Source organism: Peromyscus leucopus, chromosome 3, assembly GCF_004664715.2.
Source record: "Peromyscus leucopus breed LL Stock chromosome 3, UCI_PerLeu_2.1, whole genome shotgun sequence".
Lineage (NCBI taxonomy): Eukaryota > Metazoa > Chordata > Mammalia > Rodentia > Cricetidae > Peromyscus > Peromyscus leucopus.
This window is the reverse complement of record NC_051065.1, coordinates 149764116-149790369: the sequence shown is the minus strand read 5'-3', so window position 1 is coordinate 149790369 and position 26254 is coordinate 149764116. Positions and strand designations below refer to the sequence as shown.

At 44.0% G+C, this 26254-nt stretch overlaps 1 protein-coding gene across 4 annotated transcripts in view; it reads left to right on the top strand.

The window, feature by feature from the left end:
• Positions 1-26254, top strand: part of LOC114700741 (cat eye syndrome critical region protein 2 homolog) — a 120035-nt gene that overhangs the window by 87231 nt on the left and 6550 nt on the right. Inside the window, exons 8-17 of one of the 4 annotated variants that reach the window (XM_028880442.2) lie at positions 5308-5391; positions 11947-12100; positions 13567-13696; positions 15381-15418; positions 15505-15596; positions 16461-16587; positions 17877-18181; positions 19568-19693; positions 19888-20731; positions 23557-24973. In XM_028880442.2, coding sequence (XP_028736275.1) covers positions 5308-5391; positions 11947-12100; positions 13567-13696; positions 15381-15418; positions 15505-15596; positions 16461-16587; positions 17877-18181; positions 19568-19693; positions 19888-20731; positions 23557-24973 — 3317 coding nt within the window. Of the gene's footprint in view, positions 1-5307; positions 5392-11946; positions 12101-13566; positions 13697-15380; positions 15419-15504; positions 15597-16460; positions 16588-17876; positions 18266-19567; positions 19694-19887; positions 20732-23556; positions 24974-26254 lie in introns of all 4 variants that reach the window. The other 3 variants (XM_028880441.2, XM_028880440.2, XM_028880443.2) reach the window with 3 other exon arrangements.

Here is a 26254-nt window from a genome sequence, read left to right as displayed (position 1 = left end):
ATGAATGTTGTTCAAAAGCCTCACTTCAGGTTGGAGAGTTGGCTTAGGTTTTACAAGTGCTTGCTGATCTTACAGAGAGCTTAAGTTCAGTTCCCAGCACCCAGGTCAGGTGACTTAGAACTGCCTGCAACTCCAGCTCCTGGGGACCCAGCACCTTCTGAACTCCGTGGGCACCTGCACTCACATGCACATGCGAGCTCTCGCGTTTTCTCTCTCTCTCTCTCTCTCTCTCTCTCTCTCTCTCTCTCTCTCTCTCTCTCTCTCTCACACACACACACACACACACACACCTTTTGTTTTTAAGCCAAGTCTAGTGACACTTAACAGTTTTTAGTGCTCAAGAGGGTTAGCAGAAAGATCATGAGTTTGAGGCTAGCCTAAGCTACATAGTTCCAGACATACTGGGCTACAGGGCGAAACCCTATTTTTTTTTTCAATTATATATTCTTTAGTGATTTTAGGCATTTATAATATACTTTCATAATTCCCCATGCACCCCCACCCCACCCCTGTCTAGGTTGTCCTCTCTCTTCCTCCTACACCTATTGAAGCCCTTCCTCCCAACAAGTCTCCCTCGACTTTCATATCTTTTTTCATGTTCCACTGCATTTAGAGTTACTTGCATGGGTATTTAATTGAGGGTTTATTTAATTGAGCAAAAGCAACTTATCATTGGCTACAGCACTGGTGAACATGACTCTTCTCCAGCAACCATTAGCTGCCTGTGGCTCTTCAGGTAGGGATTGATGTGCCCAGGGACACTTCATTGGAAAAACTGATCCCGCCCTTCTCTTTCCAGCAGGTATCAGTTGCCAATAGTTTCTTTGTTAGGAGTGGAGCTTTGTGTTCACTTCTTCTCAGTGCTTGACTTCGTTGATAACTTTAATCCTTATTCCTGATGAAATTAAACACAGTGTCATTCAGTAGTCCCTATGTTAGTTTCTTAATACTGGCATGTGAGAGCTACCTCCACACCAAATGAAAAATACATTATAATCTGTCAAGTCTAGGCTAAACCTAGACTGTAATGTTAATAATGCTATTTTGGAAGCCCTTGTCCAGTATAATATAACAGCAACAAATTTGCTTTTGCAAAATGGGGAATAAATCCTAGGACTTAAGCGTGCTAGGCAAGTGCTCTCCTCACTGAGCATTTGGAACTGGACAACCAATTGGTGTGCTCTTCCCTGAGGAGGACCACCTCTCCCACTCCCAGCTTTCCAGAGTTGTCTGTAGTTCTTGTCTTGGGTTGAGGCCTTGTGGACTTTTCCCCATCCACTTTGACATGTCATTGGTGTTGTCCTTGTTCAGCTCCTTTTGGGCAGCCATATCAGTGAGACTTCATGGCTATAGTTTCTGACTTTACTTGGAGATACAATCTCACAGCAAACTCTTTGATCCTCTGGCTCTAAAAATCATCCTGCCCCCTCTTCTGAAGTGTCCCTGGTCTACAAAGTGAGTTCCAGGCAGACCAAGAGTGCATAGTGACACTCTTGTCTTTGGAGAACGCTTTTAATCCCAGCACTTGGGAGGCAGAGGCAGGCAGATCTCTGAGAGTTCGAGGCCAGCCTGGTCTACAGAGTTCTAGGACATCAAGGGCTACACAAAGAAACCCTGTCTCTGAAAAACAAACAAACAGAAAAAAGGGCTAGAATTACAGCTTAGTGGTAGAATGCTTGTGTAACATGCTACAGCTCTGGGTTTGGTATCCAGTGAGAGAGAGAGAAGATGAATCTGAGAATGTACCTCAGTGCTGCCTAGCAATGTGGAAGATCCTGTCAATAATAAACAGCAGTTAAAAGCTCATACTACTCTTGCAAGAGCTATATTACCAGAGAGAGTCACAGCCACAGTTAACCTTCTACATACTCCAGCTTGTGCAAATAAGTGTGTAAGTGTGTGCACACACACATGCACACACACACTAAGGTTGTGGATAATTAAGGCAGAATTACATGGAATTGTTAAAAGAGGGTGGAATGTCAGGTGATTTCACCAACCATACTATGTGATAGAATATTAATAGGCCATACCTTGTGGGAATCTCATGCTGCTGATCACAGCTTTTCTGATTATGTCTTTATTTTTATGTCAGTAGATGTTTTTGCCTATACGTATGCCTGTGCGCCATGTCTGTGCAGTGCTCATGGCAGTTAAAAGAGGATGTTGGGTTCCCTGCAACTGTTGTTACTCGGTAGTTGTAGCCATCCTGAGTGTTAGGAATTGAACCTGGGTCACCTGGGAGAGTGAGTAGCCAGTGCTCCTAATGATGAGCCATCTCTAACCCCTGTTTGGGGGATTTCATTTTGAGATAATCTTGCTATGCAACCCTGTCTGGCCTCAAATTCAAAGAGATCCTCCTGCCTTTACCTGCTGTATGTCGGGAATAAAGTTGTGTGCCCCTAAGCCTGGCTTTCATCATCACATGCACACAAACACACACACACCCAAATACATACATGCATGCACAATAAGTAATAAGATGTAATTTCAATTTATTTTTTAATTATTGGGCTATCTTGAGATTGCTCAGTGGGTAAAAACACTACATAAACCTAGCAACCAGAATTCAAATCTTGGAACCCACTGTGGAAGGAGAAAAATAATTCTTGAAAGTCATCCACTGACCTCTGCAGGCATGTGCACAACCTCACACACTTAACAGTAATAATTTTAAAATAAAAACTTTTAAAAATTGGCCAGGCGGTGGTGGCGCATGCCTTTAATCCCAGCACTTGGGAGGCAGAGCCAGGTGGATCTCTGTGAGTTCGAGGCCAGCCTGGACTACCAAGTGAGTTCCAGGAAAGGTGCAAAGCTACACAGAGAAACCCTGTCTCGAAAAACAAACAAACAAAAAAAAATCTTTTAAAAATTGAAGCTGGGGAGCACAACTAATTCTCGCACTTGAATGACAGAGGCATTGTCATGGGCAATCTAGTCTACACAGCAAGATCATGCCAAGCAAGGGCTCCAGCCTGCTCCCAGAAAACTGTTAGTCCTGAAAACTTGGCTGTCAAGTTGGGGTAAGGGAAAAGGTTAAATGAGGCTTGACTCAAGAGTGCTTTTGATTTTCAAGTGTGTGTAAGAGATTAGATTTACTGAAAATAAGTCAAATGAAAGTTTAAGAGGTGTTCATGAACAGATCGCAGAAAATTCCCTGGTAAGGTACCCTGGAGTCGGTGAACTGTGGACACTTAAAGCTGAATGCTTCCATAGGTGGATCTCTGTGAGTTCCAGGCCAGCCTGGTCTACAGAGCAAGTTCCGGGACAGCCAAGGCTGTTACATAGAGAAACCCTGTCTCAAAAAAAAAAAAAAATTTATATCGTTACTCCTCAGCTTTTGCTTATAAATACTATAGTATAATAGAGTTTTATACAAACATTATCAAATTGTTAAAGCAAATGGTAGGTAACCTTGTAATAGTTAAAGATTACCTTGAAGAACATACAGAATTAGTACTATCATTTATTTTTAATTATATTTGAAAGATTGGATTTATACGCTAACCTACAGACATCTATTGAGACATAGATTTTATAGAATTGCAAATTATTTTTGTCTTGCAAAAAACATAACAACCGGGGGCTGGAGAGATGACTCAGAGGCTAAGAGCACTGGCTGTTCTTCCAGAGGTCCTGAGTTCAATTCCCAGCAACCACATGATGGCTCACAACCATCTGTAATGAGATCTGGTGCCCTCATCTGTGTAATAAATAAATAAATAAATAAATAATAAATAAATAAATAATAAATAAATAAATCTTTAAAAAACATAACTACCAATAGTTATAAACTACAGTGTTGCTGGAAATTATCCAGCTTAATGGCTAGGCCAGGGACATATCCTGACATTGACTCCTTTGACTAAAATGAGCCAGTTTGTCTAATGTTCTGTTTGTTGCCCTGTTCCCCCACCTCAGTTTTTTTATTTAGTTCAGTAAAACATTTGACACATGTTCACTGTAAAAAAAGAAAACAAACGTGGGTGTAGACTACTGAAAGTGTTTGTTGGTGGATGGTGGCTTATAAACATTTAAATGTATGTACACAAAAGATGAAAGTAGATGGGTGTGCTGATGCACAGATTTTATCCACTCTTTGCATTTGAGAGGCAGAGGTAGTCAGATTTCTTTCCATACATTTGAAGTGGGAAAGCTGGTGGCAGTATATGCAGGAAAGGATCACCCTCTGTATCAGGAGCAGCATCTACCTCTTCCATATAATGTGACAAAGTTGAAGTGAATTGGTATTAGCTTCTTGTGCTTTTGCATGGTAAGTTGGCAAGATTTCCTTTTGAAACATGATGTGCTGGCGTTACATCTCAAGTGGAAGAGATGAGATGCTTATGGGCTTGTTGAGGAAGAGACTGTCTAGGGAGCTTTGAAGAAGAACTTGAAGAGGGTAGATGATCGTGACCTCTCTGGTACTTGTGATTGTGTTTCCTCTGGGAACTGCGTATTCCATCTTAAAAACAGAAACGCTGTATTTGCAGTGTGTCTAAACTGTCTGAACCAGTCCTTGTTGTCATGGAGAGGGTTGTGTTTTTCCTCCCTTAATTTACTTACTGTTCAGGAAGTTAAGACTTTGTATTAAACAGTTCTGGAACCAAATCCCCCACAGTGCGTGTGTGTGTGTGTGTGTGTGTGTGTGTGTGTGTGTGTGTGTGTGTGTGTGTGTCACAGTGCACCATGTGTGTCTCAAGACCTGATGGCAGGCGCTCTGAGCCAGCCATCTCTGCCTGCCTTTAAAGACCATCTGAGTCAGGTGCTCCTTGTGCTTCTTTCAGAACCATCCCCTCAGGTGAATGTGATAAAATAGTTTGCTCTTTGTCATTTGAAGAGGATTTTTGGGGTTTTGGATTTTTGGTTTGGTTTCGTTTGGTTTTTGGTGGTGGTGTTTGGGGTTTTCTGAGACAGTGCTGGCCTAAAATTCAGAATCCTCCTCCCTTAGCCAACCAAATGCTGAGGTTATATGTGTGCCTATCACATCCAGCTAGAGAAAGTTCTCCTAAGGTTGTAACCTCTCTTGCCAGTGATGGATTTTCATAGGAAATGCGTGGTTGTCAGTGGCTTTTGAATTGCCTCTTGTTAAGAAAATATACTGGCTTAGTACCTTACCCAGCTGAATACTTGTTTTCCCTTATCGTCCTAAAAGATGGACACCTTTGGTCCCCTATTAGATAAATGAGTTACTGGTGTGCCTCGATGGCCATTCTGCTGGTGGTGGCGGCAATGGCTGCAGCAGTAGCTGTAGCTGAGAACACCCTAATCTATCTTTTCCTTTCTTTTCCTCACTTCTGACTGTAGGGAAAACGTCCACAGCGCACAAAGCCAGAATTGCAACATAGGTTTATGTCTGACCATCTGTCCATCAAATCCATCAAGCTAGAGGTGAGTGTGTCTGAGAGTAAAAAAGTGTATTTGAAAAGAGTAGTTCATTTCATTTCATATGCTTTTATTCCTACTTATTATGCCCTTAAAAAATCTTAATCTCAAATGGTTTTTGTTTTTGTGATTGGTTTGTTGTTGTTGTTTGTTTGATTTTTTGAGATAGGGTTTCTCTGTGTAGCTTTGGCTGTCCTGGAACTCACTCTGTAGAGCAGGCTGGCCTCGAACTCTTTAAGAGATCTTCCTCCCTCTATCTCCTGAGTGCTGGGATTAAAGTTGTGGGCCACCACTGCCCAGCTTCAAGAAAGATTCTTATAGGTATGGTGTTTTTCTGGGAAAAGAAGTTAGAAAAATGGAAGATTGGGTGACATTCTTATATCATATATCATACAACATATGACAGGCACATATTCAATCTAACATAGATATGAATAAGTTTTGTGATAGATATAAGAAGTTCATGAGTGCAAAGATGGAGAAAATTGAAGGCAGGCAAAGAAAGGGTGCTTTAAGCAGACCAGGGGTGTTTGGCCTTAGTGTGTGGGATGGCTAGAATTCTGATGGTGGGCATTGGGTGTGGAATTAAAGCCTGGGGGCTTCCTCACAACAGGAGCAATATAAACAAAAGCTCCAAGGCAGAAAGTGGAATAGTATGGTCAAAGAACAGAGTATATTTGGATGTGGCCGTCATGTTGTGATATATTGTAGGAAAATGTAGAACACTAATTTCTGGAGTCTCCCAGCTCTTACACTGTGTTCAGTAGGGAGAAATGAGGCGGCTGTTACCTGAAGCTGTCTCAGGCAAGATGAGCTGCTTAAGAGCGAAGTGCTTGCCAGGAAGTCTAGTTGATCACTGTCTCCTAAGATGCAGGGCAGGAAAGCATTCACATTCTGTACTGGAGAAGAGCCTTCATCAGATGGGAACAAAAGTTGGGGGCAACAGCTCGATTAAAAACTACCAGTGTTTCCAAGGAGGACCTAAGAGCCAGGTCTGTCTGTGGTTTTGACTGGTGGCACACATGAAATGCTCGTGGTTTGAGCTAGTGTGGTGCTGCGGGACGTGACAGGTGTACTTTTTACTCACTGGGTAGGCTGGTGAGCACGCACCTGTGAGTGCAGTGAAAGGTGAAGGTTTGGGAAGGCTGCCCCCTTACCTGTCTCCGGTCCAGGAAGGTGGCAGGAGGCCACTGCATCTGTCCAGAAGGCTTTTGTAGCATGTTGCTAGTCTGCTTGTCGTCTTCTCAGAGCCTGGCTATCATATTCTCTTCCCTTCTGTTTATCTCCTGGCACTATGTTCCATTGCATGTAGTGAGGTTAGTAGTCACACAAAACGTTACCTCAGGTCACAGTGTTCGCTCTGTCACTGTGTCTTGTGCTAGCTTGTGAAGTCGGGAGTTCTCTTTTGCCTTGCAGTTATGTTTTTGTGGCTCTTAAATGAAAATGTCAACATGGTGCTATAGCAGAGACCTTGAGCTCTTTGTAAATTTTTATTGACTTTATTTTCCTTTAGGCCAAACATAATATCATAAGTCCTACTGTTGTGGAAAGCAAAAGTTCAAGAGGATCATAAATTTAAGGTCAACCTGGAGTGGGATTCTCTCAACCCTCCCCCTCCCTCACATAAATAATGAAGGTGCATTAATTAGTTTTTACAGTTCTATTTTGGTTTGTTTGAAACAAAGTATTGCATAAGCAGGCCAGGCTTGTTCAAACTCACAACTTTGCCTTAGACACCTGAGTGCTAGGAGGTGCACACCACCACACCTGGCTCCTTTTTAACCCTTACATACTTCCTAGTAGACAATTCCGCAGTGACTGGCTTGCCACCTCCTCCCTGGTAGTCCTTAGCTTGGGAGGAACTGCCTTCTGTTGCTGGTACCCAGTTTAGTTCTGAGTACTTTCCAGCTCCTCCTATCTTGTAGGTTCTTTTTACCGCTTTATTGCCTTGAACCTGCTTCAGGGAGTCCTCCATGCCCTAACTCACACCTCAGATTGCCTGGCAGTCTCATCACCACTAAAACCTTGTCGTGGCTGCAAGCAGAAGTCTAACTTTTGGCCACTCTTACTTCTTTTCTTCTTTATAGGGGTTGTTTTTAAATTCTGTTGTTAGTTTAAAGTAAAGGAAACTACCCTATATAGTTTGTGTTTTGACACATGCTATCCTGGAGAAACTGACTTTTGTTTTCAGAGCAGAAAGTCTTTTGTCCTTTGATGCCTTTTATGTATGCAAGCACCCAACCACCCAGGAGTCCCGTGTTAATTGCCTCATAGAGTCTTTTAATTGTAGCTTCTGGGGAAAATATTAGTGCAGAGACACTGATAAGCCTGGGATAGGGCTGCTGAGGTATTTTTGTCAGTAGGCCTTAGTGGGTGTTTATGATGGTGTCATCTCAGGTATACTCCTGGTGGCAAGGATAAGAGTGAATCTGGACCTGTGCCTTGGAGTACAGAGCTTGGGCGCTGCCTCAACTAGAGTTGTAGTTAGTAATTCTTTGGAGGATTTCACAGTGGCTCCTTGTTAGCATCTCATTAAGATGCCGCCAGGATCCTAGTAGGTCTCTTTCTTACCTATAAGGCATTCACACACCAACCACTATAGCATTTGCACCTGCCACTTACTTTTCTCTGTTTTTATGAGATGGGATCTCACTAGGTGGCTCTGACTGTTCTGGAACTTGAACATCCAGTGTGGACTTGAACATTCAGTGATTTTCCTGCCTCAGCCTCCTGATGGTAATCCACTTCTATGGTACCACACTCAGCTGACTTCTATTACAGGGGAAATATTTGCAATGGGAGACTGTCTGAGAGGCTGGAGAGATGGCTACATGACTAAGACCATGTAACAGCAACAACAGGTTTAATAGCAAGTGCCTTTTACCAGCCATGGGTTCTTTAATAGTTAAAACAGAAGTGAGTCCTGAGACTTAGAGAGTTCAACAGTTAAGAGCACTGGCTGCTCTTCAGAGGACTTGGATTTTAAAGGACCTGATTTTGGTTCCCAGCACCCACATGTCAGTGCCAGTTGAGGGGGGCGGGTTATGATGCCCTGTTTTTCACAGGCATGAGGTGCATATACATACATGCTGGCAAAAATGCACATAAAATAAAAATAAAATCTTAAAAGAAATGAGTCCCAACAGGGAGGAGTAACCCTTTGCTTAGGTTCTCTCATGAGCACATGTTTTGTCTTAAAATGGAAGCATTCTGAAAATAAGCACAAGAGGTTTGCAGACAGATTTTTGGTGTGGAGCATGGGTCTCCTCAAACCCCCAGATGTGTTTTTCAGGTATCACTTCTGTGAAGTAGCTGTAGAGAGATTTGCATGAGGAAACAGGTCACCCATCCTGTCAATGCTAAGTGTGGAAGTGATTCCAGATAGGGATCTGAGAACAGAGGGAATGAAAAATAGAGGTAGAATTCTGCCTGGCATGGTTGCTCTTCCTGTAATCCTAACATCAGAGGCAGGAGCAGGATGCTCACTGATAGTTAGAGGCTGCCATGATCTACACAGGACTACATTGTGAGACTCAGAAATCAAAATTAGAGGGAGGGGTCATAACTCCATGACAGAGCCACAGTCAGGCAAAGGCAGTGTCGGTTCTTACCTCAGTTGGCAAAAGATTTGGAGAACTTTCAAGTTTGGGTTTAAGATGCTATCAATTCAGGTTACTAGCTGTTAATGTCCAGAATGCTTAGCGTGTATATTAACGTACCACCCCACCCCTATCAGTTACAGTCTCACCCTGTAGCTCAGCAGGCCTGGAACTTAAAGTATAAACCAGGCTGGCCTCAGAATTACATAGATCTTCCTGCTTTTTGTCTCCGAAATGCTAGGATTAAAGGCACGCACCACAATACCTGGTGCTTATAGTAATAGATTTTTAAAACAATTCACTATGCCAGGCATGGTGAGCATCTATATAATCATATCATTTAGGAAGTGGAAAAAGGAAAATTAGAAGTTTCTGTGTTTGTCTGCTAGATCCAATCTTTTTGCTGTTTTTGGTTTTGTTTTTTTTTGTTTTTCGAGACAGGGTTTCTCTGTATAGCTTTGTGCCTGTCCTGGATCTCGCTCTATAGACCACGCTGGCCTCAGACTCACAGAGATCCACCTGCCTCTGCTTCCCGAGTGCTGGGATTAAAGGCGTGCACCACCATCACCCAGCTAGAGCCAATCTTTAGTGACTATTTCTCACTTTTTTTATTAATAGAAATAATTTTTTTACATTGATTTATTGTGTTTGGGGTGGGGGTGTGCATGTGTCAGCACTGGTGGGAGATCAGAGGACAACTGAGGGAGTCCATTTACTCCATGGCCCATCAGCTTATTTTCTTACACAACGCAGGCTCGCCATCCCAGGGGTGGTACTGCTCACAATCAGCTCGTCCCTCCGACATCAATTATTAATCAAGACAGTGGCCCCACAGACCTGCCATGTGGGTGACATAGGCCATGTGGTGGTGACAGCCCCTTAAGTAAGTAAGCTTCTCCCGTCCTGAATGACTGGCTTCAGTCCCCGGAGCAGAAACCTAACTGGCACACTGACTGACAGTTATGTAGGAGGCGATGACCAGGTCCAATACTCAGAGACTCCCCTGCCAGCTCACAGTAGGCAGATTGCCTGCTGTTATTTTTTAAAAGATTGTAGAGCACTTCGTTTATTCTGCTGAATAACAGTAAATAACAGTGTCGTGTGGACTAGATTCCCACATTGTAGACTCCTTTCGTGGGGAAGGAAAATCCATTTTTTTGTTTGGTTTGGCTTTGGCTTTTTGAGGCCAGATCTTGTTGTGTAGCCCAAGTTGGCCTTGAAGTAAGGCTAAAAGAATTTAAGTTATGACAGTGGACTAGCAAGAGGGTTCATTGAGTAAAAGCACTTGCCACCAAACATAATGACCTGATTTCAATTCCTGGGACCCAGAAGGTGGAAAGAGAGAACCAACTTCTACAAATTTTCCTAACTTGCACATCCACACTATGGCACACACACAATAAATAAATAAGTAGCTAAATAATAAGACATCAAACCAGGTGTGGTGACATCTGTTAACCTAACCGTTGGGAGGTTAGCAGCAGGAGGACCAGGAGTTCTGGGCCAGCCTAGACTGTATGAGACTCAGTCTCAAACAAAATTAGTAAGACAGCCATTGAAAAGTCCACCCACTCCCTAGATAAAACCTTGTCCAAATCCTGAGTCAAGTGTGAATCTAAATTTTTTCAAGCGAGCCAGAGAGATGGCTTAGCAGTTAGAGCATTTCCTGGTCTACTGTAAGATCCCAGTTGAGTTTCCAGGATCCACATGGATAACTCCAGGAGATCCAATACCCTTTTCTGGTCTCTGAGGGACACCCTTGCACACATGCATACACTCACATAGATAAAACACACAAAGTAAATGTGAATCTTTTTTTTTTTTTTTAAAGATTTATTTATTATGTATAGTGTTCTGCCTGCATGTATGTCTGCTTGCCAGAAGAGGACACCAGATCTCATTATAGATGGTTGTGAGCCACCATGAGGTTGCTGAGAATTGAACTCGGGACCTCTGGAAGAGCAGCCAGTGCTCTTAACCTCTGAGCTGTCTCTCTAGCCCCAGTAAATGTAAATCTTTAAACTGGTTTTAAGAGCCACAAAAGAGGGCTGGAGAGATGGTTCAGCAGTTAAAAACACTGATTGGACTCGGGTTCAATTTCTAGCACCCACATGTCAGCTCACAGCTGTCTCTAACTCCAAGATCTGACACCTTCACACAGACATACATGCAGGCAAAACACTAATACAAATGAAATAAAAGTAAATAGATTATTTATTTAAAAAAGCGCACGAGAGGAAATAAAGAATTTAATCAAAAGCAGTTGAAGTGTTAATGTAACTACTGTAAATAATCATTTGTGGTCATCTTTGTTCCCACAGAACTACGAGCACGTTTTCTACAGTGTAACACTTGAGAGAACTGGCTGTGGAAGGTTCTTGTGTCTTTTCTCTGTTAAGTTAGCTGTTACAAACAAGTGCCACTTGCTGCAATTTGTCATGAATATGCACACACACTCACACACTCTTGTGGGGCCGGAATGATGGTGGTAGATGTGCACCATTGTGCACATCATGTTCAGTTTTCTCAGAGAGAGTGTTGTTGATTTGTTTTTGGTTTTTGTTTTTCCTCAAGACAGGGTCCCTCTGTGTAGCCCTGACTGTCCTAGAACTCAATTTATAGGCCAGGCTGGTCTTGAACTCACAGAGATCCGCCTGCCTCTGCCTCCTGAGTAAAAAGGGTCTTTTTGCCTCCTGAGAAGAAAGGGTCTTTAAACTGGGCTAACCTCAAACTCATAATCCTCAGTGCTATGGTTCTGGTATGTACCTCCCATTATATTTTAACATTTGTGTATTTTTATACATTGGTACACACATTTCACACATAATAAAAGAAGTCTGTATTTGAGGTTTAAATCCTGTGACTACTACTATCTTTTGAGTTCAGTAAACTAGCTCTTAACTCAGAGAAGAACTGCTCTGTGTGGTCTTTTGACTTCTGTGCACTTGTTGGCTCCTTACAGGAGACTCCCATGCTCACCAAGATGGAGAAACAGAAGCGCAAGGAGGAGGAGGAGGAGCGGCAACTCCTGCTGGCGGTGCAGAAGAAGGAGCAGGAGCAGATGCTGAAAGAGGAGAGGAAGCGGGAACTGGAGGAAAAGGTCAAGGCAGTGGAAGGTATGGAGAGGCTCCAGGCTGAGAGCAATCCACTTGGCAGTCAAGGCCAGATCATCCTTTATCTCAGCTGTTTTGGACTTTCTGTTTTGATGTCTTGTATTCTGTTTTCAGTCTTGCTCCCTTACATCCTGTCCACAGCCACTTGTAGTTGTCCTTCTCAGTGTGCTTTTGAGGACCTTGCTTTGATGTAGACTTCTGCTGTGTCCTACACACCTTTATATATCATTTTAAACAGGTACTAAGACACTGGCAACTGCTTTCATAGGTGCTTAAGAAGGGTTTTTGTTTGGGTGTTTTGTTTTATTGTTTTGACAGGGTTGCATGTAGCTCAGACTGACATTGAACTCATTTTGAACAACTTTCCTGCTAAAGTTGCTAATTTTTTTTTTTTTTTTTTAATTTTTCGAGACAGGGTTTCTCTGTGTAGCTTTGCACCTTTCCTGGGACTCACGTGGTAGCCCAGGCTGGCCTCGAACTCACAGAGATCCGCCTGCCTCTGCCTCCCAAGTGCTGGGATTAAAGGCGTGCGCCACCACCGCCCATATTTATTTCTTTGTTTGTTTGTTTGTTTTCCTTTTAATTTGTTTGAGACAGGGTCTCTCTGTAGCCATAGCTGATATGGACATCATAATGTAGACCAGATTGGCCTTGGATTCACAGAGATCCACCTGCCTTTCCCTTTCAAGTGCTTGTCTATAGTTTTAAAAGCATAACAACTTTAGTTGCGTTCTTAAATAGCAGTAGTATTTACCAGCTGAATCTGTTTTAATGTATACAGTATTTAATGAAAACCAATGGTTTTCTCTCTGTTTGTCCTTCTCCCTTTCTCTCTCCCTCTCCTTAAGACTTTTTTTTTAAGATGAGCAGTACTTACGTTACAAGATATTTCTCTTTGTGTGTGTCTCTGTCTCTCTGTTTCTTCCTCCCTCCCTCCCCCTCTGACATAGTCTCATTATGTGCCCCAGGTTAACCTAGAATTTGTAGCAACCCTACTGCCTCAGCCTGCCATGCACTCTGATTATAGGTGTGAATAACCACACCCAGCTGAGACACTTCTTCAAAGTGACATTTTTTATGGACCCATTCTGTGCAAGGCATTGTTTTAGGTATATGGTAATGAACAAGTAGGTTATTCTTTTTGTGGAAATTATAAATAAATATTGTATTGAGTGCTTAGAAGAAGAAAGTAGATTCGTGTGATCCTAGCACTTGGAAGAATCAGACAGAATCAAGAGTCTTGTAGCAAGGTTGAGGCTAATCTGTTACATGAAACCCTGTCTCAAAAAAAAAAAAAAAAAAAACAAAAACAAAGCAAAAAGAGTTTAATGTTTAAAGTGACATTTAACTGGAATCACCACAGATTCTGTCTGATGTAGCACTTACTGTAACTGAGGTGGGCTCACAGAAGGCCCAGGGAACGGCAAGTGCAAATGCTCACGTGGACTGTGTTTGTGTCTTGGGTATAGATCGAGCTAAGAGGAGGAAGCTCAGGGAAGAGCGAGCATGGTTGCTGGCTCAAGGCAAGGAGCTACCCCCAGAACTCTCCCATTTGGACGCAAATTCTCCTATGAGGGGAGAAAAGAAGACCAAGGACCTGTGAGTATCTAATAACGGCAGCATTGCAGCTGGTCACACTAGTAAGCACTTCTCCCTGAAAGCCCTTGCTGCTGAGCCTGATGACCTGAGTTGGATCCCTGGGGCCCACCTGGTGCAGGGAGAAAACCGATCATTACAGTTGTCCTTTGATCCCCACACATGGGCCATGATGCACACACACACAACAAATAAGTATAATTTTTAAAAAGCATTTCTCCAGATGGCTCTTTTAGATTTCTCTTGCTAGTCTTTTAGGGTCGCTGGAGTTTGATTCCTAGCACCCATGTGGCAACTCATAAGTGCCTTTAGCCCCAGGGATTCTAAGCCTCTGGCCTCTGAGTGCATCCACACTGGTGTGACTGGTGGTGCACACCTTTAGTCTCAGCTCTCGGGAGGCAGAGTTCAAGGACAGCCAGGGCCACACAGAGAAACCTTGTCTCGAACAAAACAAATAAAATACAATTCTTAGTTTTAGAAAAGTACTTCTCTCATTTCTTGTAACAGCCTATGTAGGAGGCCGTGGACTCACCATTTTAATGTTAAAAAAACATAGTGCTGGGTGTGGTGGCGTACACTCTAATTTTAGCATTCAGGAGGCAGAATTCCTGGCCAACCTGGCCTAGACAGGGCATTCCAGGACAGCTAGGGTTTGTCTCAAAAAATTGGAAAAAAAAAAAAAAACACAGAACAGTAGTTACTTCCAGTCAGGCATGGTAGCACATTTCTGTAGAAGCTGTGGCAGAATCTTGTAGCACAAATCTTAAATGGTCTTATTAATAAAAACAAATGTGGAACCAGGTATTGGGGTGAATGCTGGAAGATCAGAGAAGCAGAAAAAGCCACAGCCACCTCACCTTGCCAATCAAGGTGATTCCTCAGCTGATCCTGTTTCCTCAGACTAGAAGCCTCTCAGTCCTCATTCAGAATGAATCTCAGCCGAATGGTTACTCAAAATCCTAAAAGCTTAACCAGGCTCTAGTTCCTCGTCCTCATGCCTTAAATACCTTTCTGCTCCCTGCCATCACTTCCTGGGATTAAAGGCTCTTGTTACCACACCTGGCTGTTTCCAGTATGGCTTTGAACTCACAGAGATCCAGGTAGATCTCTGCCTCTGGAATGCTAGGATTAAAGGTATATGTGCCACCATTTTCTGGCCTCTGTATCTAGTGGCTGTTCTGTTCTCTGACCCCAGATAAGTTTATTAGGGTACACAGTATTTCGGGGAATACAATATCATGATAGAATCTGGAATTTGAGTTAGTCTGGACTGTATAATGATACTCTGTCTTTATAAAAATAAATAAATAGCCGTCCCGAGCCAGGTAGATCTCTGTGAGTCCAAGGCCAGCCTGGGCTACCAAGTGAGCTCCAGGAAAGGCGCAAAGCTACACAGAGAAACCCTGTCTCGAAAAACCAATAAATGAATTAATTAATTAATTAATTAAAAAGCAAAAAAAATCCTGGTTAGTAATTACAAGTCATAATAAAGTTGTGAATCACTTAGGCCAACTCTTCATTGTATAGATGGGAAATCTGATAGTCCTCTTTTCCACTCCCGTCACCATTGCCATCCTCAGGTTGTCTCAGTGAGTGGGTCAGTGTTGGGCTTACCTCACGGGCGTAGATACCACTCTGCTCAGTCTGATTGGTGGTTAGGTTAACTGTCTTGTCTTGTGCTTCACAGCTTTGAGCTGGATGATGATTTCACTGCCATGTATAAAGGTTAGTTACTGTTCTCAGCTCTTGTATTTCTGACGAACATCTTTTCATGGGAATGTGTCAGTTATGTTCTCTTCTTTGGCTTTCAGTTCTAGATGTGGTAAAGGCTCACAAGGATTCCTGGCCCTTCTTGGAACCTGTGGATGAATCTTATGCCCCCAACTATTACCAGATTATTAAGGTATCTTTGAAATTGTACTTAAGCATGTGTATCTTGCTTGGGTTTTATATTAATCATTTTTCTATCATAGTGACCAAGTACCTGTTTTGGCTCACAGTTCAAAGGGTAGAGTTTATGGTAGCAGATAGCTCTGGTTTCAGTACTAGGAGCTTGTTCACATCTTGGTGGCCAACTAGAACTTAGGGCCTGAACTGGCGCAGGGTATAACTCATAAGACCCAGCCCACAGTGGCCCACTCCCTCCAAGTAGGCCCAACTCCAAAAGGTTCCACAGCCGCATAAAGCAGACCACTAGCTGGAAGACCAACTATTCAAACTCAAGGATCTATGAAGTCAGTTCATATCCAAACTCTAACATTATTGGGTGTTTGTTTGTTTATTTTTCTCTTGCTTTTATGTCCTCTTTAAAGTCAGGACTGCTGAATGGGCGGACACAAACAAACACACAACTCTTTGTTAAGTTTGGTTTGGTTTTATTTTAAGACAGGGTACCATGTCTCCTCGGCTAGTCTGAAACTTGATATGTAGACCAGACTGGCCTCAAACTCAGAAAGATTGGCCTGCCTCTGCCTCCAGAGTGCTGGGATTAAAGGTGTGTACCAATACTCTCTGCTATACCAAATTTTTGAGAAGTTAAAATGCCAGGATTCCTTTTTCTCCTAGAAACTGATTTAGGGGTGGTGAGTAGCTTCTTGGTTTTGTCTTGTTTTGAGACAAGGCTTTGCTCTGTCTGTTACCAAGGCTGGCCTGGAACTCAGCCTGTAGCACAGACTGTCCTCAAACATGTGTCAGTTCTTTCTCCCAACTTGTAGTCCTGTGTCCTTTATAGCATGCTTTAATTAAAGTGATACGTGTCCTGTTGTAGATCCCCATGGATATTTCAAGCATGGAGAAGAAATTAAATGGAGGTTTATATTGTACCAAGGAGGAATTTGTAAATGACATGAAGACCATGTTCAGGAATTGTCGGAAATACAACGGGGACAGCAGTGGTAGGTGGACGTGTGTCTTCTGCACTGTTGTTACAGTGGGATGGACAGCAGTGGTAGGTGGACATGTGTCTTCTGCGCTGTTGTTGCAGTGGGGTGACATGCTCTCTAGACACGCACATCTTCCTTCTGATTTCACTCTTGTTTTCTGTTTTCAGATAGTCTCTGTAGCCCAAGCTTACCTTGGATTTTTTTTTTAAGTGTGCATGAGTATTTTAATGTACACCACATGTATGTCTGGTACCCTCGGAGGTTAGAATAGGGTGCTGGATCCTCTAGAAATGGAGTTATGAATGGTTATAATCCACACTATGGGTGCTGGGAACCAAACCCAGGTCTTTGTGAGAGTAACAAGTGCTCTTAACCTCTGAGGCACCTCTCCACCTCTACCTTGAACTTTTGATTGCCAAGTGTTAGAATCTCAGGTGTGCCACCCTGCTGGGTTTTTATTTTGCCTTAGGACTACAACAGAATGTATACTAAAGGCTATGGGATTTGTTGTTCCAGCTGTGTCAACAATGCCCCAGGAAATCTGGTCTAGCCTTCTGGATAAACAGTCTAGCAGAGGTCTGGTCTAGGTTGTCCTGGGCTTCTTTGCTACAGACAAGATTGAACTCAAGCTATTTGGTATCCACAGGAGATGGAATCTAATGCTTCCTGAATGCTCAGCAAGCACTCTTCCACTGTGTAGCATCCTTGGTCTTAAAGAGTTTTGAAAAATGGCATCATAACTTTTTTGTTTGTTTGTTTTTTTGTGGGTTTTTTTGTTTTTGAGACCATGTTTCTCCATGTAGCTTTGGTGCCTATCCTGGATCTCAGTCTGTAGAACAGGCTGGCCTCGAACTCACAGAGATCTGCCTGCCTCTGCCTCCCAAGTGCTAGGATTAAAGGCATGCGCCACCACCGCCTGGCCATGTCATGTCTTTCTAATGACCCTGAAACTCAGGACTATTCATGTATCAACACAAATACTGTAGCCTAAAAAACAAAGCAGTTTCAATTATAATGCTCAGTAGTTTGGGTAACTTAGCTTTAAAAGAATTAAATTTTTACTAGTTTGAGGTAATATACTCGAGTCACCTTTATGTCACAGACATTCAGCCTTGAGCAGAATACTTAAAAAGAAACCAAATCTTTATCTTGTGTCTGTCGTTCTACAGTGTAATATTCTCCAGAGGTAAATTAAAATCAGGCTTTAGCACAGTAGCTTTCCTTATTACTGTCAATAATTGTCTTCCATGTCTTCTAGTAAAATGTGTACCTGGATATCAGTCCTCATATCTTCCTTCTAGAGTATACCAAGATGTCTGATAATTTAGAGCGGTGTTTTCATCGGGCCATGACAAAGCATTTTCCTGGTGAAGATGGAGACACAGATGAAGAATTTTGGATCAGAGAGGATGAAAAACGGGAAAAAAGAAGGAGTCGGGCTGGTCGAAGTAGTGGAAGCCATGTTTGGACCCGCTCTAGAGACTCAGAAGGGCCCAGCAGGAAGCACGCACCAGTGGAGAATGGAGGGAAATCACTGCCCCCTGCTCGCCGAGCTGCCTCCTCAGGGGATGACCAGAGTAACAGCTCTATGCAGCTCCCTCCAGAGGTGGGCACATCAAATGGCCAAGGTTTCCCCCACCCCCTGCACTGTAGCAGAGTGCCTAGCCAGGCACCCCCTCTAAACCAGATGGTAAGGAAAAACTCCTCTAGCATTCATTGTCTCCAAGCCAGCTTTTGTAGGAATCTGAGAGCTAGTAACTTGTATGGTCTTCAGATAACCCTAGAGCAGTGGTTCTCTACCTTCCTAATGCTGCAATCCTTTAATACTCATGTTGTGGTGACCCCCAGCCATAAAATTATTTTCATTGCTCCTTCATAACTAATTTTCCTACTGTTAAAAGTCATAAGGTAAATATCAGATACACAGGATATCTAGTATGTGAGCCCTAGTGAAAGGGTTGTTCGACACCCCCTGGGTCGCAGCACACAAGTTGAGAACCGCTGACATAGATGGGTTATTTTGGTTTTGATCTTGGAGACAGGGTCTCTTTTAGCAAAAGATGGCTTCAGACTTGGCTGTTGTAATAATGGAGGCTGAGGCTGGCCTTGAACTACTGGTGGTCCTGTCTACCTCACAAACGAGATGGTTTTTCTCATGCATACTCTATCTCCTATGGTCATTTAGACCCTCTTCTCTCCTAGTCCTTTGAATCATGTATTCTCAAAGTGGGCAAAACTTAGGATCAGAAAGGCCTGATGTTATGGTTCTTACAATATTCCTGGCTACTCTGGAAGGCTAAGTTTGAGACGAGCCTTGGGTCACATAGTGAGACCTCAGTCTCAAAAAGAAAAGCAGAAGACATAAAGCACAGAAGCGCAGTATATAGGCTACATATTATGTCTGAAACATTGAGATTTCTTTATAAGGAACTAGACCTGTAGCTCAGTTGGTAGAGTGCTTGCCTAGCATGGATGAGGTCTTGTGATTGATCCCCAGCACAGCATAATAATGGGTGTGGTGGTCCCAACCTGTACCATGTGCACCAAGCTAGGGCTCTTACCCCATTAAACTTACTCAGCCTCTTCTCTACTGAAAAGTCTGTCCCACTAGGTGAAGGGTCTTTCCAGCACTTAAGAGATGGAGACCACAGGACCAGAAGTTCAAGGTTATCCTCTGCCACGCAGCAAGTTTGAGACCAGCCTGGCTTCATGAAACCCTACCTCAAAAATGTATAAATAAATTACTATTCTAGGATGTGGTTGGTTCCAAAATGCTTAAAATGGCTCTATTTTTGGTGGGGAAGGTGTTTTTTTGTTTGTTTGTTTTTTAAGATAAGAGAAACACAGTCTTTTTCCTGGAAAGAGAAGCTGCTTCGAGATTAGGGCTATTCGTGGCGACAGGGTTGCATCAGTATGAGTCCTTAGGAAACCCCTGCTTTCCCTGATGACTCTCTTTCCTCATCTGCCTTTCTGCTTTATTCACTGCCTCCAGAGGCCAGCAGCACCAGGAACATTTGGCTCTCTTCAAGGATCAGATCCCACCAACTTATATGGCTCCTCTCGAGTCCCAGAGGTATCCCCAGGAGATTCCTTGCAGCACCCACCCTTTGCTATACAGGTAAGCAGTCTGCAAAAAGACAGCTGGGAAAGTTTTGCAGGCATGATTGAGAGAGAGTCTCTCCTCACATTAAATGTAATTCAACCTCTTCTCTACTAAAAAAAATCGGTCACAACAGGTGAAGCGTCTTTCCAGTTCTGTCTTGTTCTGTGAGTGTGGTTATTAATGCTGCTTCTGACCTTTTTTATTGCCAGGCTCCAGTGGGAATAAGTAACCACCGAGGAACCCGACTCAATGCTCCTAAAGAAAAGATGTGTGGGGGGCTAACACACCTTTCCAATATGGGATCTCAGCCTCCCTCCTTGCAGCTTGGGCAGATGAATTGTCCCAGTCAAGATGGAAACATTTATCCACCAGCTCCATTCCAGGCAGGATTTATTCCTTCTAGGCATGGTGGGACTCCAGCCCGACCCCCAGACTTCCCTGAAAGCTCAGAAATTCCTCCCAGTCACATTTATCATTCATACAAGTACCTGAATCGAGTACACCCTGCTGTCTGGAATGGGAACCATGGTGCTACAAACTCAGGACGTTTGGGGCCAGATGAGAAGCCCCACCTGGGGCCAGGACCCTCTCACCACCCTCACACCCTTGGCCATGTGATGGATGCCCGAGTGATGAGACCACCTATCCCACCAAACCAGTGGAGTAAACAGTCAAGCTTTCTACCTCATGGAGTTCCTTCCTCGGGGTATATGCAACCAGCCTGTAAGTCTGCTGGACATCGGTTGCAGCCACCTCCAGCTCCAGCACCAAGTCCTCTGTTTGGAGGACCCTCCCAGGCCCTCCGGGGAGTGCAAGGAGGGGAATCCATGATGGACAGTCCTGAAATGATCGCCATGCAACAGCTCTCCTCCCGAGTCTGTCCCCCGGGTGTGCCTTACCACCCCCGCCAGCCCACTCCTCCCCAGTTACCTGGTCCCTTTCCACAGGCAGCTCATGCAGCATCAGTGTGTGTGTCAGTCCCCAAGCCTGCTTTGGACAACCCTGGGAGCACACAGGATATCAGTGAGACACAAGAGCCTGAGAATGACCAAGGTAATCTACAATGTCTTTTTCCCCTGACTTCGGTATATCAAGTCATGAGTATCTTTTCATACAGAGTATGAAGATATATATGAAGTGATAGCAAGCCTCTCCCATAAACTACTCAAGTTTGAGATGATTGAAGCCCTTTAGGTCTAGAGGTATCAAGAGCATAGTTACTGATTATAGAACCAAAAGGAACTTACATGTGAGACAGACGCTCCTTAGGAACATTTTTTTGAGACAGAATCTCTCTGACTCTGGCTGTCTTGGAACTTTGTAGGCTTGTAGGCTGGCTTCAAACTCACAGATATCCCCCTGGCTCTGCCTCCCAGTGTTGGAATCAAAGGTGTGCGCTACCATACCCAGCCTCTTTTGGGAACTTTTTTATTTAAGCTCATTTAATTAGAACATGACTTTGCACAAGCTGTTACCAATTGTTTGTTTTTAATGGGGGGAGGGATCTTGTAGGAGTTAGTTTTTTCCTACTGTGAGTCCATGGGCCGCACTCACGTCCTCAGGCTTGGCAGAGGTGCCCTTCCTGGAAGAGCAATCTTGGTTGCCCTAGTCTGAACTCTTGCTGTACTTCAAACTCCTGACATCCTCATACCTCCATCTCCAAGTGCTGGGATCACAGGCCTGCACCACCATGCCCAGTAGTCTGTGTGTGTGTCTCTGTGTGAGGTGTTTTGTTTATAGTTGTTTATAGTTTAAAAGAAAACCCACAGAGCAGCCTAGTTTTAAAACCTCAGCTGCTGCCCAAACAAGGAGAATGGAGGAGAGAAGGAAAACCCCATGTCATTTAACTTGGCATAGAAATCAGACACATGGCAACAAGCAGCAGTTCAGCAGAGAGGGAAGCTTTAGAGAAAGTAAGGAACCCCTAAATATTGGGGAGAGAGGAGTATTAAGAAAATCTTGCTTAGAAAAGAGAAGAGCGGGACGCACGCACACACGCACATGTACACCATTAATCCCAGCACTCAAGAGGCACAGGCAGAGGCAGGCAGATCCCTGTGAGTTCCGGGACAGGACAGTTAGGGTCGGCTGATACACAGAGAAACCCTGCCCTTTTTGTTTTGTTTTGCTTTGTTTTGTTTTCGAGACAGGGTTTCTCTATGTAGCTTTGTGCCTTTCCTGGATCTTGCTCTGTAGTCCAGGCTGGCCTGGAATTCACGAAGATCTGCCTGCCTCTGCCTCCTGAGTGCTGGGATTAAAGGCGTGCACCACCACTGCCTGGTGAAACCCTGTCTTTTTGTTTGTTTGGTTTTGGTGTTTGTTTTTTCAAGGCATGGTTTCTCTGTGTAGCTTTGGAGCCTGTTCTGGAACTTGATCTGTAGACCACACTGGTCTTAAACTCATAGAAATCTGCCTGCCTCTGCCTCCTGAGTGCTGGGATTAAAGGCGTGTGCCACCACCTCCCGGCTGAGAAACCCTGTCTTTAAAAAGAAGAAAGGGGGCTGGAGAGATGGCTCAGTGGTTAAGAGCACTGGCTGTTCTTCCAGAGGTCCTTCCAAAGGTCCCAGTAACCACATGGTAGTTCATAACCACATGTAATGAGATCTGGTGCCCTCTTCTGGCCTGCAGGGGCACTTGCGGACAGAACACTGTATGTATAATAAATAAATAAATAAATAAATAAATCTTTTTTAAAAAAGCATTAAGTTCTCTTGGGGCTGGAGAGATGGCTCAGTGGTTAAGAACACTGGCTGCTCTTCCAGAGGTCCTGAGTTCAATTCCCAGAAACCACATGGTGGCACACAACCATCTGCAATGAGATCTGGCGCCCTTTTCTGGCCTGCAGGCATACATGAAGACAGAACCCTGTATACATAATTAATAAATAAATAAATAAATAAATAAATAAACTTTAAAAAAAAGATAGAAGAAAAAGTTAAACTTTTCTGAATAATTCAGAAAATCTAGCAGATGGGCAGCCCTGCGTGGCTGTTGTTTATAGGTGCTGTTGAGGAAGGGTAGAGCTGGGTGTGAGCCTGTACAGGGAGAGCAACAGCGTGCTCTTTGTGTAGTTTGTGTGTAAGTTGTGAGCCTTTGTCACTCTATGCTCCGTGTGTGTACAGGAGCCTAGAGAGGCCAAAAGAGGGCATCAGATTACTTGGTGCAGAAGTTAACAGGTTGCCGTCTGGGTGCTAGGAACTGAATCCAGATCCTCTGCAAAGGCAGTAAGTCCTCTTACCCTGAACCATCTTTCCAGCCTCAGCATTGTGTTCTTAATTGCTGACCCTCGTTATGAAATGTTTTCCATGTCTAATTATTTCCGTCTGTCTCGAATAGATAACGATGAAGAACAGTGAAGTCTAGTAAAGGTTGAAGCAGTTTCTCAGTGGTAACGCTGTTGAAAGACCAGAAAGATAAAACTTTAGGAGAGAAAAGAATCTTTGCTTGCTTACTTGTATGTCCAGTATATAATTACGTGATTCTGTTTAATACTTGGCTGGGGAATGGAGTCACTTGAACGTCTATGGAAGGTGATGAAAATTCTATGTGAAATTGATACTAGATCTGTAACTCAGACTTAAATAGCTTGGCATCTTTCTAGTCTGAGTGTTGACAGCACTGGAGAAGCCAAGACATATGCATTGTTTGGTAGCTTAGCTGTGCTGTGTTCTGCCCACAAAAGGAGGTGTGCAGACCCCCCAATACCATGACAACTTTCAGAGACTCCTGTATCACAATCTCTAGCTGAGGTTGAAATTGCCGAATGTCATCTCAGCCTTGACCCTGCTCATGTGCTTGACATGTTTTTTCCATTGCTCTATTCGTTGATGTTGTCATTTCAACAACTGATTTACTGTTTTGTTCTTCTCCCTTCCCAGCAGGGCCTTTGCCTAGGCTTGAAGAGAAAACAGCAAGCGTTTGTGCTTCGGAGGGGGTGTACCTCAAACAGCTACCTCACCAGACACCTCCCCTGCAAGCCAACTGTACCAGGCAAAGTTCACCACAAGAAAGGGAAACAGAGGGCTCGGAACTCAAAAATGATGCTTCGGAAACTGCAGACACTTACAAAGCATCGAAGAGCAAGAACTCCTGGCCTTCGGACAGTAGCTACACCAGCCCAACTGTGCAAGGTTGTTTGAGAGACCTCTCTATGGTGGCAGACAGAGGGACTCTACCTGAAAATGGGGTTGTTGATGAAACGTCTCCTTGTAGGTCAGAAGGGAAGGGCCTTGGTGGCAGTGGTTCAGAAAAGCCACTCTGCCCCAGGGGTAAAACATTGCCGGAAACCATGCCATGTACAGGACAGAATGCAACTACACCTCCTTCCGCAGACCCCAATTTGATGACAGGCACTATAAATCAGTTTTCTCCCTTGTACATGCCTGGCCTAGAATACTCTAATTCAGCTACACATTACCATATGAATCCAGGTCTGCAAGGCTTGGGCTCTATGATGGGAGGAAAGTCCCCAGGATCACATCCTCAGCCCTTCTCTCCCAGGGGCTTCCAGCCTAACAGCCCCCATCCTGGACTCTTTCCCCAATACCGCCCCCAGCAGGGAATGAGGTATGCCTACCAGGCATCTTCTCAGCCCTCATACCACCCCTATCAGCGGACTCCTTATTACACATGTCCACAGGGCTTTTCTGATTGGCAGAGATCTCTCCCTTCCCAGAGAAGCCCAAGTGAAGCCCCAGGGAGTCACCCCCCACGCCCTCTCTTCTCAGAAAAGAATGCCTTGTCTAGTCTGCAAGGCTGTGAGACACTTAATGCTGCCTTAACTTCTCCAACTCAAATGGATGCAGTGGCTGCTAAAGTTGTTCCATCTGATGGACAGAATCCTGGTCCAGAGGAAGAAAAGCTGGATGAATCTGTGGAGAGGCCAGAGAGTCCCAAAGAATTTCTAGATCTGGATAACCATAATGCAGCTACCAAGCGGCAGAGCTCGCTGTCTACGAATGACTATCTTTATGGAACTCCACCTCCACCTCTGAGTTCAGGAATGACTTTTGGCTCACCTGCTTTCCCACCCCACAGTGTGATGCTGCAGACAGGGTCTCCTTATACTCCTCAGCGTCCAGCCAGTCACTTTCAACCCAGGGCATACCCATCTCCTGTAGCTGCGCATCCGCCTCCCCATCCGGTGGCCACCCAGCCGAATGGCCTCTCTCCAGAGGGCCCCCTCTACCGCTGTCAGGAAGAGGGCATAGGTCACTTTCAGGCTGCAATGATGGAGCAGGCTGGCACTGGAAGTGGAATAAGAGGCCCTTTCCAAGAAGTGCACAGACCATCAGGGTAAGGTTGCTTTATGTTTCTCTGAGAAAAGTAACAGTAGCTTTAAGAATTAAGATAATTGTCCAAGACCAAGAAACAGATGTGAATTACGACTTAATGGAGATTAGGTCATAGTTTTGTCTTTGCCATTTTCTTCCCCTGGTGAAGACGAATCAGTATTTGCAGTTTTTTGTTTGTGGTGGTAGATAACTAACTCCAGAACTTACATTCTCTGTAAATTAGCATTTAAATTATTAGATTGATTTGTTTGTTATTTTTAAAAATAGAAAAGCTTTCCGGTGTGGGGGGGTGTTTTTGAAACAAGGGCTCACAGTGTAGCCCGTGCAAGCCTCAAACTCTCAGGAACCATCCTGCTTCAGCCTCCTAAGAACTGGGATTGCAGGTGTGCGCCATCATGCCTGGCCTGTCAGGAAATGTGTTGATATTGCACGCTTAGTAACTACAGTTTGATGGGGTTGGGGATTTAGCTCAGTAGTAGAGCGCTTACCTAGCAAGCGCAAGGCCCTGGGTTCGGTCCTCAGCTCCGGAAAATAAAAGAACTACAGTTTGAAAGCTGTGGGCAAGAGTGGTCAGCATTGCTGCCTAGCTGACCTGACACTGACCAGGGTAAAGAGGATCTGCCTTAAGCCTGAATATGTGTGCTTAAAGTCACTTCTTACCTCATTCCTCCCTAGTGTTGAATTTTAAAAAGTGAAACAAGTCAAACGATGGTCTCATGAGACTTTGTCAACAAATGGATGGGTGGTGGTGCCTTTCTCTCTTTCTTTCCTCTAGTTAGTTAGTTAGTTATTTTGGGAGTTTGTTTTTTTGTTTTTTTTTTTTGAGATAGGGCTTCTCTGTAGCATTGGAGCCAGTCCTGAACTCTAAGAAACCTATACAGAGCTGGGTGGTAGTGGTGGTGCACACGCACGCCTTTAATCCTAGCACTCGGGAGGCAGAGGCAGGCGGATCTCTGTGAGTTTGAGGCCAGCCTGGTCTCCAAAGCAAGTTTAGGACAGGTTCCAAAGCTACACAGAGAAACCTTGTCTTGAAAGAAAAAAAAAAAAGATGATAAAGCCTGTCATTATAATACCATTCCGTTTAAAAGCTGGTGTGACCCTGCCATTGCCTTCCCATCTTAACATCAAAAGCTCTCCTCATTTTTTACTCTTGTGATTGTTTTTGTGTGCTTGATTGAGACAGGATTTTGCTCAGTAGCCTGGTCTGGCCTGAAACTCAGTCTTCTTGTCTCAGCCTCTCCGGGGCTGGGATTTACAGATGTGTGCCACAGTCACTCACTCT